This window comes from Aureobasidium namibiae (genome assembly GCF_000721765.1).
Source record: "Aureobasidium namibiae CBS 147.97 unplaced genomic scaffold scaffold_2, whole genome shotgun sequence".
NCBI lineage: Eukaryota > Fungi > Ascomycota > Dothideomycetes > Dothideales > Saccotheciaceae > Aureobasidium > Aureobasidium namibiae.
Genome location: NW_013581207.1, coordinates 1,375,563 through 1,387,910, shown reverse-complemented (window position 1 = coordinate 1,387,910; position 12,348 = coordinate 1,375,563). Strand labels below are relative to the sequence as shown.

The window sequence follows — 12,348 nt, the reverse complement described above, 5'->3', positions numbered from 1 at the left end:
CGTCGGCGCTGGGGCTTTGATGATTCTCTAGAACTTCCTTGCCCGCGCCAAGCATTTACGAGGCGACCCTGCTCTCATCACGACTCTGACTCGTCGGTCTTGATTCTGCTTGTGCTCCTGCATCTGCACACCTGCATCTGATAGGTTTTGTCTTCGACCAAGGGAACTCCATGTCTAAGCAGGATACATTGCTCGATCAGATATGTGCTTTGCAACATTTGCTTTCAAGACTCTGTAGCCACATAGGTACACGATTGCTTCAGCGCAATAGCCGATACTCTGGTCTATCTTTAGACGAGTCATGCTCTGAGCATTTTCGCTTTGATAATCAAGGCACGCCCGCTGACTGTCTCTCCCTGATTATACTTTGACTCTTCTGATCCTGCTCTTTTGTGTCTACGAAGCTGTCTTTTCGTCTTGTCCGACCCAGCAGAGTGACTCGGCGTCTTGCCCCTTTGTCGATCTGTATGCTCTTGCATGTCCAAATTCTTCAACCAACTCCACACTCCACGCTTGACTCTCGTTCTGATTGGACAGCGCTATTACAACACCGTTACATATTCGAGGATCGCAAACTCCTAGAGCAAACCTCCCACTTGCGCCTCGCTCTCTCACATCGCTCCTCCACGCTTCCCCATCGCCTCGCTGGAAGCTGAAGAGTCTGCAACCCTCCCCGCTCTGATCCTTCCCACCGGAACCTGAATCCGCTGTCCGCAAACTTGTTTTTTTGCGTTCGAGAGTGATCCCTTGTTTCCCTGACAGGTGCCGTCGGCGGAGCCTCTTCCTTCCAAAGGATCGCTGCCTTAGTGTTGCCATCCCTCTTGTCCCATTTTAAGTGGTGTTCGCCCTCTTTTAGCTAGTACGGGCCATCGTCCTTTGGGAATTTTAATAATTTGATCCGTATTGTCGGATTCGGGTCACTGTCCGCCATGGATATCAATGCTTTGCTGTCGCCATCAGAATCACCGGTCCAACAACAGGCTGCACCACAGTCGAATACCGCAGCGCCCATCAGGCCAAGGGCCCAACCACGTCCTGCTGGTGGCAGACGTACTGCATCAGGCCTCAGCAATGAAATCTCAATGACCTCGCCGCCGCCCGAGCCGCCGCGTTCAGCGCCTGCACCAGGGCAGATCAATCAACAACAGAGGAACGCATATGCTTCCGCGTGCAATGACGCGCAGGACATGAGGATTCTCAGAGGCGACCACGACGCTCCTGAAAGAAGGAGTTCCCATGCAACGCAACAGGCTTTCCGACCACAACTTCAGTACATCGACCGCAGGCACTCGTCAACGCCGCAGATGGAGACTTTGGCAGGTGCGATTATATCCCGGTCACATGACGTAGCTGCCTACAAACAGAACAAATCTCTAACATCAGTCCCAGATCTTGCTTCGATGCAGCATCATCAATTACAAAGACAGCACTCCCTGGTTGACGCACAATTGCCATCTTTGTAAGTCCCTCTGCGCATCAACTGAATCTTGACTTTGGTACTAACACATGACAGCAATCGCCGCGCCTTTGCTCCTCAGCTCGCACGCTCTGCACTTTCCTCCTCGCAGGTCGCCATGGCCGAAGCTCCGGCTCAAACGCCCGAGCCGCGTGCTTTTACGGCTGCTTCACTAACCGAACAGGAGATCCAGACCATCACCGAACTGGTCAAGTACCTGGCCGAGAATTCCTACGCTTACGACTCCCACGTGCAACTAATCAACCTACTCCACAAAGGGTTCGTCGCCCATGTCTACGGTACCTCGGATGTGGTCATCAACGATCCGAGAGACTATAACCTTCTACCTGATATGCGACAAGCGCGTGAGGCCATGGACTCTCGCTTCGCTGTTGGAGAAGACATCTGGAAAGATTGGATCAACGATGAGGCCATTTTGGCTCGTCAGAGTGAGGAGCGTGTTGCCGTTATGGATCTGTGCCAGAAAGCCGTTCAGGATGAACCTACCAGTGTCACTCTTTGGTCCATCTATGGCGAATGGGTCATGCAGACCTACTCAATCGCCAATGGTTTTATCGAGGGAGACCCCAACGTCTGGACCGACATCGACAAGGAAATCTGCAAGGAGGTCTTCAGTCGCGACATTTGCTTGAATGTATGGGAGAAAGCCGTCGAGGCCACAGCATGGCGCATAGATGAGAGCCACCGCGTATGGGATCGTTACGTCGACCTCATGCTACAGGAGTTCCCAGAGAATCCATCTTCCCAAGCAGTTGAACACATCAACAACATCTTCATGCGCCGCCTTCGCACTCCACACGCCAACTGGTCCGAGACTTCCTCAAAGTTTTGGCCCATTGTCTCAAAGTTCAATGCGCACAACTGGGAAGAGATTATGGCTGCCACCAACGAGATGGCCGCCCCTGCTAAACAGCAATTCGCTCTCCGAGAGTCACACGAGCTGAACTTGCAACGAGCAGCTGAATCTGGCGATAGTGTTGCTCTCTACAACGCCTTCTCCGAATACCTCATCTGGGACCGAAAAAACAAACGTCGCTCGCCATTCGATTTTGAGCTGCGATGTTCCTTGTACGAAAGAGCTCTGTTGCGCTTTCCTACCGTTATCGAGTGGTGGCTCGATCTTGCTGACTTCGTTTTGAAGACCAACTCACACAGTCCCGTCATCTTGACCATCTTGGAAAGGGCTACTAGACATTGTCCATGGTCTGGGGATTTATGGTCAAGGCGTGTTCTGCGCGCCGAGGTTGACAAGCTCCCCTATGACGAAGTTGAACAAGTCAAGCACAAGGCTACCAACAGTGGTCTTCTCGACATTGGCGGCATGGAGGAAGTCCTGAAAGTGTATTCTTCGTGGTGTGGCTACCTTCGTCGCAGAGCTTTCGCGCCAGACAATACCGACGACGAGATTGACATGGCCGATATGGGTATCACAGGCACTCTTGAAGATGCCGCTGTAGCTGGTAAGAAGATCTATGGCGGTGATTACAAAGGAGATCCTCTTTTCCGTCTGGAGAAAATCCGCGTCAAGTTCCTCGCCGAGGCTCGACGCTACCAGGATGCGAGATTGGTTTTTGAAAAGTCGAGAGCCACTCATGCTGCGAGCGCCGATTTCTGGCTTAGCTGGTATCGGTTCGAACTTATGGTTTGGGCCCACGAACGCATGACCGAGACAGTCCGCATCGAGACGCCTGAAACTGCACCACACAGAGCGACCTCGGTGCTGCGCGAGGCTTTGAACCAAAGAAATCTTGATTGGCCAGAAAAGATTCTTGAGATCTGGCCACTCCACTTTTCCCAAAATGAGACACCTGAAGCATTGCAAGAGGCTCTGGCAGATGGCCGGACTGCACAATTCTTTCTTACCCAAAGGCGGACAAGAGAGGTAGCTGATGCTGCTGCTGCTGCTCCAGCCCCCGAAGCACAACCTCAAGCAACTGAACTAGAGACAATTCCCGAAGAAGCGCCCACCACGTCCAAGAGGAAACGCGAGAGTGAACTGGAACAAGAGGCCGAAGATGCCGCTAAGAGGAACAAGACTGAAGAAGACTCTACAAAGCCGCCCTACAACGAAGTCTCAGCTTCAGCTTCGGCCCAGATCAAACGCGATAGAGAGCACAACACAATTACCGTCAAGGATTTGCCGAGCGATGTCACAGAAAAGCGCGTACGACAGTTCTTCGACGATTGTGGAACCATTCTTTCCGTCGGTATAGTAGCTGACGACAATGCCATGACTGCACACGCCGTTATCGAGTTTGAAACCGAAGAGGATACTCTGTCCGCCAAGACCAGGGACGGAAAGACCTTCGATGGCAACACCATCCGCATACAGTCTGGAACGCTTTCAACTCTTTACGTGACCAACTACCCTGCCGAATGGGACGAGGTCAAGATTCGTGAGATGTTCCAAGGTTTCGGTACAATTGTCAGTGTCCGCTTGCCATCCCTCAAGTATAATCAGCGACGCCGCTTCTGTTATGTGCAGTTCCTCACATCTGAAGAAGCCCGTGCTGCCACAGCTCTAGACGACAAAGCTCTGGACGGTCAACACCGTCTTGTTGCTAAGATTTCAGATCCTCAGGCCAAGAAGGGGCGCTCCGGTGCTGTAACAGAAGGTCGAGAATTGCATGTTGGCAACATTGACTTCCACGCTACTGAATCAGACATTCGCGACCTGTTCCAGCAACACGGCACTGTTGAGAGTGTTCGCATGATTAAAAACTTACAAGGCAGGTTCAACGGCACAGCATTCATCGTTTATTCGAAATCTGAGGAGGCCGAGGCGGCAGTCGCGCTCAACAATAAGCCGTTGAAGGATCGTCTTCTCCGTGTCACTCTTGCGACAGACAGGAGTTCAGCGAAGAAAGACATTGCGACCACAATCGTCCAACAGAATACGAGTGGATCTCCTGCAGCCGAGGGAAGTCAGAACGGCTCTGCGGCAGCAGCCAACGGTCGTAGAGGATCTACCGCACCACCTCAGGAGCTCGGTGAGGATACTGCTAGGACAGTACGTGAGCGTACGATAGCTCTTCTCGGCCTCCCTGACACTGTCAACGACGCTCGCATTCAAGCGTTCCTCGAAACCTTCGGCCCGCTACGCAAGATCACTGTACGCCGCGACAAGGCAGGTGCCATGATCGAGTTCGTCAATCTTCAAGATGCTGCCAAAGTCAGCATGGGAGTTGACTGCAGTCCATTGGGTCCAGACGTGCACATCGACACCGTGGAGGAGCTTCTCTACCAGACAAAGGCCAAGGCTGCATCTAAGCAACCTCCTAAGCCTGTCACCTCATTCAAGCCTGCTCAAGCTGGAATTTCGAGGCCTGCTCAACGAGGCGGTCAGGGTAGACGTGGAGGACTCGGCTTCAAGCGAGGTGGTGGATTCTCCGCCAGCTCTGGCTCTGGGGCTGCAAAGTCGTCCGAAGGAGAAGACAAGGTCATGACTGGAACCGGCGAGACCGAGACCAAGGCAAAGAGCAACAATGACTTTAGAGCATTGTTCAACAAGGGCAAGGAGGCCGAGACCGCTGCTGAAGACAAGGAGTAAAGGTCAAAACAAGAGGGAAAGTGGGGAACGAAAGAAGCGAAAAGTAATATTGGCAGAAGCTGCTGTAGTCTCGAAAGAAAATAATCTGCAAGGGGTTGCAAAAACATAGACATATGTATCTTAATCATTTCACAAAAAGACAACAGACCACAAAATGAAAAAGGAATTAAACAAGCACCGTGAGTTGGATTCGGACTAACGACCTCCCGATTCCTGAAGAGAGAGAGTGTGTGTGTGTATTAAGGAGCGTAGGTGAACGAGCGAGATTGGCAGGGAACGTAGGTTACTGGGATCGAGTGTGCTGACGACCGCGTCTAGTTTTTTTTTTTTTGGCTTGTTGATGGGTTGGTGAATGTTTAGAGGTCATAAAGGTTGGGAGAAAGAGTAGGTTGTTACGGGAAAGTCAAGGGGTCGCGTGGAGGGAGTTCAGATGCCAAGTAGACTGTCTAGGGGTGATCAAGTGCACAAAGACGAATATCATCAAGAACAATACAATACAGGTAGAGACTTGAGATTCAAACATTGTTCTTTTTTCTTTTTCTTTTTTTGCCAAAAAAATAATTCTATCTAGCGACAGACAAATGACATCCCGAAGAAATCTGTCTTCGAAATCTGAATGATGATGATGATGATGCTGTTGGACGAAAACGCTTTGTCCTTCATGTGGTAAAAAAAATCGCCGGAGAAACCAAAAGAACGGAAAGAACATCCTGTGTCAGTTATACTGCAACCGACAAGCTTTGAGATATAACAGAAGAAGGGAGAAAGAAAGATACAAGGACTTCTGGCTTGTGAGAGCACAGATACATTATGCGCCCTGAGCCAATTGTACAATAAGACTGCTGGCCACATCCATAAAGGGGAACGGACTGGAAATGTCCTTTTCCTCCGGTATGCGTCCACAGCCCATGTATCCCTCATCCATATCTTCGTCGTCATGATCTTCTTCGCGCCACACATCCGACGCTTCACCATCCGCGTGCGTCTTGATTTCACGTCTCAAGCGACGCACCAGACGTTCGTAGCCAGCACACTTGAAGTCAACCATGAAGCTATCTTGCTCGATGCAGTACAGCTGAATGGTCACATATACCCATGCGCTCTCGTTGGGTGCTGGATGGCGGCGACGCAGGCTATCTTGGCCAAAGCTGCCAGGTCCTGTAGCGGCAATGTTGTCGGTAGATGCGTGGGCGCTGCCGTGAACACTGCTGGGTTGGACGGGTGAGTTGAAACCTGCGGGTGAGGCTGCTAGACTGGTGCTGCTGCCCATTGTTGAACTGCGGCGGCGGATGCCTTCGTGAAGGTCTACGCGGCTTGAATGTGTTGAAGAGGGATGTGCTACACCAGGTGGGAACATGCCGTCCTTGCGGAACCTTGCGTTGATGATCCACGGGTCCTCAGGGATCTTGTAGCCCCAGTCGTTCTCGGGTCCAAGAGGTTCGCGGACATTTGATTTGCGACCTTGGCTGCGAGACAATTCTTCTCCAAAGTCGTCATCTGACATGTCTGACGCATGATCGCCGCGAGAACGACGTCTAGCGCGCTCTTCGTGGGTAGAATACTCAGGATCAGTGCCGGCCTCGGGATCCGAGTCGGAATATTCAGGACTCTGGCTTCCGTCCCTGGCATGACGCCTACGATTCCGTGGAGGACTGCCTTCACCATGACCTGGACGTCGCATTACAGGAGCTTCCCACACAGCGTTCATTGCTTTCAGCGCCTTGAAGATTGCCAACATTGCTTCCGAAGGACTGTTGCGACTGCGAATACCGAACTGCCACTTGGTTGGTTTGATCTTTTTCGCATCCTTGTTGGGTAGAGGCGTCATCATCTCAGGCTTGTCTCGACCTCCAATCTGATTACCCTTGACATGAGGCCTCAATCTTCTGAGAACAGCAGCGCGTTGTTCAGTTGTCAGTTCCTTACCCTCACCTCCAGGCACACTGTTAGGGGCATAAGGATCGAGTTCGCCTTCCGGAATAGCAGCTCTGGGAGTAGTACCCTGCATGTATGCTTGGTGGAAAGAGGGGAGTGACGAAGGTAATATACCGATTGTTGTCGCTGGGGTCCGAGCTTCGTGAGCGGAACTGGTAGAACCATGGCGGGGATGTTCGACATTTGATGCTGGATTGGATGTTCCGGGTGCGGGGTTACGAGCGTTTGGTGGAGAAGTGACAGTAGTTTGGAAGGTTGGCGGTGACTGGGCGAGCCACGGCTGTAGTTCTGGGTTGTGTGCGAGCGAGGGGTTGGCTTTCATGATGGTGTTTTCGCGGACAATGAGATAGGCGTCCTTGATGGCGCTGGGCTCATCCTTGGCGAGGGCCTCTGTCACATCATCCTTTGCGTAACCCATAGCTTTGCCCAGTTTACCGACGACGCTCTCGTGCAACTTCTGCTGCACCACTGCAGGTTTCGTAGGGGCCAACTTCGCCGGGTCGATTGATCTGTTGGGGTCGATGGCCTGATCCATGAATTCCTCGACAGGTGGTGTAAGATAATCGGGCAGGTCCTTGAGAAACCAGGGATCGAGCTTGATCTCATCGATGGTGATACGAGTGACGGGGCTGACTTGCAGCATTCGTTTGATCAGACGAGCGGCGCCCGATGAGATGTAGCTTGGCGTATGATAGGTGCCGGACTGGATTTTCTTAAAAAGCGTCGGGATGTATTCATCGTCAAAGGGAAGGCGGGCGCAGAGCAAAACATAGAGAATTACACCACAACTCCAGACATCTACCTCAGGACCGGCATACAGCTTGCCTCCGACAACTTCCGGGGCAGCATAATTCGGACTACCACAACTGGTCTTGAGGAAGTTTCCATCGGTCATGATGTTGCTCAGACCAAAATCGGCAATCTTGACATTGAGTGCATCGTCGAGGAGCAGATTCTCAGGCTTGAGATCACGGTGGACAATCTTGTGACGATGACAGTATTCGACGGCGCAGACGATTTGCTGGAAAAACTTGCGGGCCTTGTCTTCGGCCATGCGTCCATGGTCCAGGATGTACTGGAACAGTTCACCGCCGGCGTACTCGAGGACCATGATGATCTCCTTCGGGGTGGTTATGACGGTGTAAAGCTTGATGATGTGGGGATGGCGCAGCAGCTGCAGGTACTGAATCTCGCGTTCTATACGGCCAGCCATGTCGCGAGTGACGAGCTTCTGGCGGGGGATGATTTTGAGGGCGACTTTCTGACCGCTGACCTTGTGAACGGCCAGCTTGACTTTGCCGAAGGAGCCCTCGCCTAACGTCCTGACAATGTCATATTGACCCAATCGTCTCTTGTTGGCGACAGGGGGGGCAGGTTGAGATTTTGAGATAGCGGCATGGGCTGTGGGTGGATTTGAGTCGTCGTTTTGCGAGGCATTGGTTGGGCGACGGGTCATGGAAAGTGAGAGGTCGTCGTCGTCAAAGGCTTGAGCCATGGTGGGCGGAGCGACGCGTTGGCTTCAAGGCCAACGATGAGAGACGAGTGCGAGAAGCGGAGGGAGCGAGGGGTCTGCGGTGAGAGTCCAAGGCGAGTCAAGTGGTTGAGGACACACTCGTTGCTCGCTGGCGGATGCGTCGTGGTAGCGGGAGGTGGGTTGTGGTGTCGACGGGAGGCTGCTGCTGGCCGCTGCGGGTGGGTGTGGGCGTCGACGTCGCACCGAGAGTCGAACAAACAACAAGGCCGTGTTTGAGGTGAGAGAGGCAGCTGGCGACGGGCGGGAGTGTTTTGTGTCGGGACAGCAGGTGCCAGGCGGGGACTTTGTCGTTCGCTGTCCCTCGCTGCCCCAGACGCCGCACAGACCCTATACCGATGTCATCACGAGACTCACGAGACTGCCCACCTGCTCCCTTGATTCGTTCATCTCTCTTCTCTGCTTCGTTGGCTAGAGTAAAGAGGTCTCTGTTCGGTCTGCTGCAGATCTTGCCTGTCCGTAGCACGCTGTGTACCCTCTCAGCTCGCGGCTGCTCTTCCTCTCGACTGATCTCCGGCCAAAGCTGCCCCGCGAAGCCCCTCATTTGACCATTCTCCCCAACTTCCACTATCTTCCAGCAATTTCTGGCTATGGAATATCTCATTGTGTGCCAGCACATGGACTCTACAGCTCGCTCCAAAACTCGCCAGGCTATTGAGCTCTGAGAACAAGTCCTGAGAACAAGCTTCAGTACCATCCCGCTGCCGCCCTCAACCGACATTGCATATGCAATGCACCCGCTCTGCATAGCATTCTCTCGCTCTTGTCAACCAACAAAGCTGAGAACTAGTGTATGCTTCCGCTCCTGCACCACAATGCACATCTCTGTTGTTCGCTGCTCATAGTAGCCTTCTCGGCTTCAAGTCACTGACTGCGTTCAACACCTTTGTTCACCTGCCGTGTGGTGCTAGAGTCGTGCGAGGAGTTTCTTATGAAGGCACCTAGCATCTACACTTCCGCTCGGCACTTCCTCTCGTGTAACATATCTACATGTTCTGCTCTTTTAGAGCGACGTTTCTTACCTATGGAGCTATTGACTTCGTAGACTTGAACATTGCTAAGAACATACCCGGCCATGCGGTATGGATGATTTCTAGTACATATCTCTACTTGCTCACGTTGATGTGTACCGAGTGTTGCTCTTGCTATACCATCCGAGAGTCGACTTCAATGTTCAGAAGCGACCACACGTGCTCATGACGTTCTTGACATTTTCCATGTCCCGTGTTGGCGCTTGCTCACCCGAGGATCTGCGACATCTTGCACGTTTCGATTTGCGCAGGGCACCGTGAAAACAAAGTCCATGGCCGACAAGGTGTGAACAAGTCTGGGAGCTGCCACAAGCCATTGGACAAGCACAGCTCCAAGGACGGCGCCTACGGCAAGTCAAGAACGACGCTACGGCGCCGGCTAGAGACAAAATTTCCCGATCCCGCGTTCAACATGCAGGGAACGGCTTCGAAAATGTGGCTTCTGCCATGGGGAAAATCACCGCAGAACTTCCTCCCCAACCACAATACGCCGAGTTCGCTTCGGACAAAGCTTGATTGATGTAACGAGTCTCTCCTGCTCGTGGGTGACTCATCTGTCGGTCAATTGTCCATATTCACAAGGTGCCCATAAGTGGAGCGTGCCGCGCTGAGAAGCTGAGAAAAGGTTTATCTTATCAATCTGCTGCATCCCCTTCTGGTAACTCGTTCCGTCTCATATCAATTTTTTCTCGAGAGGTATAATATCACGTCCTGCTCATACGCATGGCTGGTTCGCGGGAACAAGCTGCTGCCATGGAATTGGCTGGCTACAGGTCTAAAGAGGCGCCTGTCGTGGATGACCAGGAGATGGGATCAGAGGGCGCTGATCTAGCTCGTATTGAGCGTGTCTACAAGTATGTCAATATTGCACTCGACACCGATCGCAATGACTGTGACTGACAAAACAATAGAAAAATCGATCGCAGAATTATTCCACGTATGAGTCTCATACTTACCTGATAGATCGAGTTGACTAACATGGATACAGCATTTTGGTTACTCTATTTCCTCTGCTCGGCCATCCGCTCTAATGTTGGCCTGGCACAAACGATGAACTCGGCACAAGGTCATGACCTTTCCGACGTGCTCAATCTGACACCCAAGCAAGTTTCCACCGGTCTGGCACTCTTCTACGTCTGCTACGTCGTCTTCGATTGTCCTTCGAACCTCATAATGTCCAAACTGAGTCCGCACGTGTGGATGAGCAGAATCGTGCTAAGTGTTGGCATCATCGGCACTTGCATGACAGCTATGAAGGCAGCTTGGAGTCTTTATCTGTTGCGACTGCTGTTGGGTATTGTCATCGCTGGCATGTGGCCTGGCATGACCTACTACCTCAGTTTATACTACCCGCCCTCGCGCTGCGCGAGACGTATTGGACATTACTACACTGCAGCACAATTATCGGCAGCTGTTGTTGGTCTCGTCAGTGCTGGCTTCCAAAAGATGGACGGGCTTGGGGGTCTTGTGGGTTTCCAATGGATGTTCCTGATCTACGGCTTGTTGGCAGTCATCCTCGGCATTGTCTTACTCTGGTGGCTGCCCGATCGCCCTCATCCTCCTGGTGAGAAGATTGAACAACCCGTTGGCTGGAGACGTCTTTTGCCACGAAGCCCACCTGTTCTGACAGGGGAGGACGCTCGTATCCACTACGAAGAACTAACAAGAGTCTACCATCGCCCCTCATGGGGATGGAAAGACTTGGGCCGTGTGCTCATCGACTGGCGCCTCTGGCCGTTGGTCATCATGTACTTTGGCGTTGTCGGCGTTGGTAAGCATCTGTCTCTGGCAATCAACATGGCTCTTGCTAATAAAGCTCAACAGGTATTGGTGTCCAGAGTTATGGTACCGTCATTATCCACGCCATCAACCCTAGCCTCAGCAGTATCAACCTGTCCCTCCTCTTCGCGCCCATCTGGATCATGGACCTGATCGCCATCCTCCTCATCACTCCTCTCAGCGACCGCTTCCACACCCACCGCTTCCTCATCTTCAGTCTATCCTGTTGTGTCATCCTAGCCGGCCTCCTCACCACCACATTCGCCGGCGCCAATGACAGCTGGTCCAGATACGGAGGTCTTCTGATCATCGGTTTTGGTCTTGGTCCCACTGTACCGACTATCATGGCAATGAGCACTTCCATCTTCCAGCCTCGTCACGGCGAAGTCGGTATCGCTGCAGCTTCAGCTCTTGTCTCTGGTCTTGGTAACCTCGGTTCTATTTTGACCACTTATGCACTGTATTCTGGTTGGCCTGAAGACGCCAAGGGTCCTCACAAGTACAGAAAGAGCAACTTGGTCATGGTCGGTATGGTGTGTGCTAGTATCGTGGCTAGCGGTGTAATGGTGTTGCTGCTCAGATGGACTAGAACGGAGGGGGCACAGGCCATGGAGGATGCTGTCGAGAACAAGGATATCATGATTGATGGAGCCGCGAAGAGAGAGTTGAGAGAGCTCAGAGCACAGCAAGGATTCAGTCTCGACAGACTGAAGATACACAGATAGAGCGAAGACTTGGGATACACATGTACAGTACAAAAGACAGAATATCATACCCTGATTTGGACACGATAGATTTTGCGAAATAATGACTTTGTTGAGAATCTTGATTCAGACACTATGGCGAGTCCAGTGGTATGTTATCCCATCTTCTATCTATATCTACAGTTTGCAGCGGATCTCTACCAAGCCATTTCTCTGTGCATTCCGCCCAGGTCTTCTGCCATCTTCTGTACGACTTCAAAACTCATGGGCAGCAGGCTTCCACACTTCTTTCCACCGCAGCGTAATCCTTTCGAGTTCCAGCTTGATATACTCGAGATTCA

The 12,348-nt window shown here is 52.1% G+C and overlaps 3 protein-coding genes across 3 annotated transcripts; 2 read left to right on the top strand and 1 right to left on the bottom strand.

The window, feature by feature from the left end:
* Positions 1 to 929: 929 nt before the first annotated feature.
* Positions 930 to 5,027, top strand: M436DRAFT_60698 (uncharacterized protein; the record flags this gene model as incomplete). The annotated part of the gene is made up of 3 exons (XM_013575600.1): positions 930 to 1,320; positions 1,390 to 1,459; positions 1,514 to 5,027. 3 exons carry the CDS (start codon positions 930 to 932, stop codon positions 5,025 to 5,027), a joined length of 3,975 nt encoding a protein of 1,324 aa, XP_013431054.1.
* Positions 5,028 to 5,835: 808 nt separating this feature from the next.
* M436DRAFT_38260 (Pkinase-domain-containing protein) lies at positions 5,836 to 8,457 on the bottom strand (the record flags this gene model as incomplete). Its single annotated transcript, XM_013575325.1, has 1 exon — positions 5,836 to 8,457. One exon carries the CDS (start codon positions 8,455 to 8,457, stop codon positions 5,836 to 5,838), a length of 2,622 nt encoding a protein of 873 aa, XP_013430779.1.
* Positions 8,458 to 10,247: 1,790 nt separating this feature from the next.
* On the top strand, positions 10,248 to 12,028 carry M436DRAFT_69827 (major facilitator superfamily transporter; the record flags this gene model as incomplete). Its single annotated transcript, XM_013575752.1, has 4 exons — positions 10,248 to 10,378; positions 10,436 to 10,461; positions 10,513 to 11,295; positions 11,349 to 12,028. The coding sequence occupies 4 exons, from the start codon at positions 10,248 to 10,250 to the stop codon at positions 12,026 to 12,028; spliced, it is 1,620 nt and encodes a 539-aa protein (XP_013431206.1).
* Between the last annotated feature and the right edge of the window lie 320 nt (positions 12,029 to 12,348).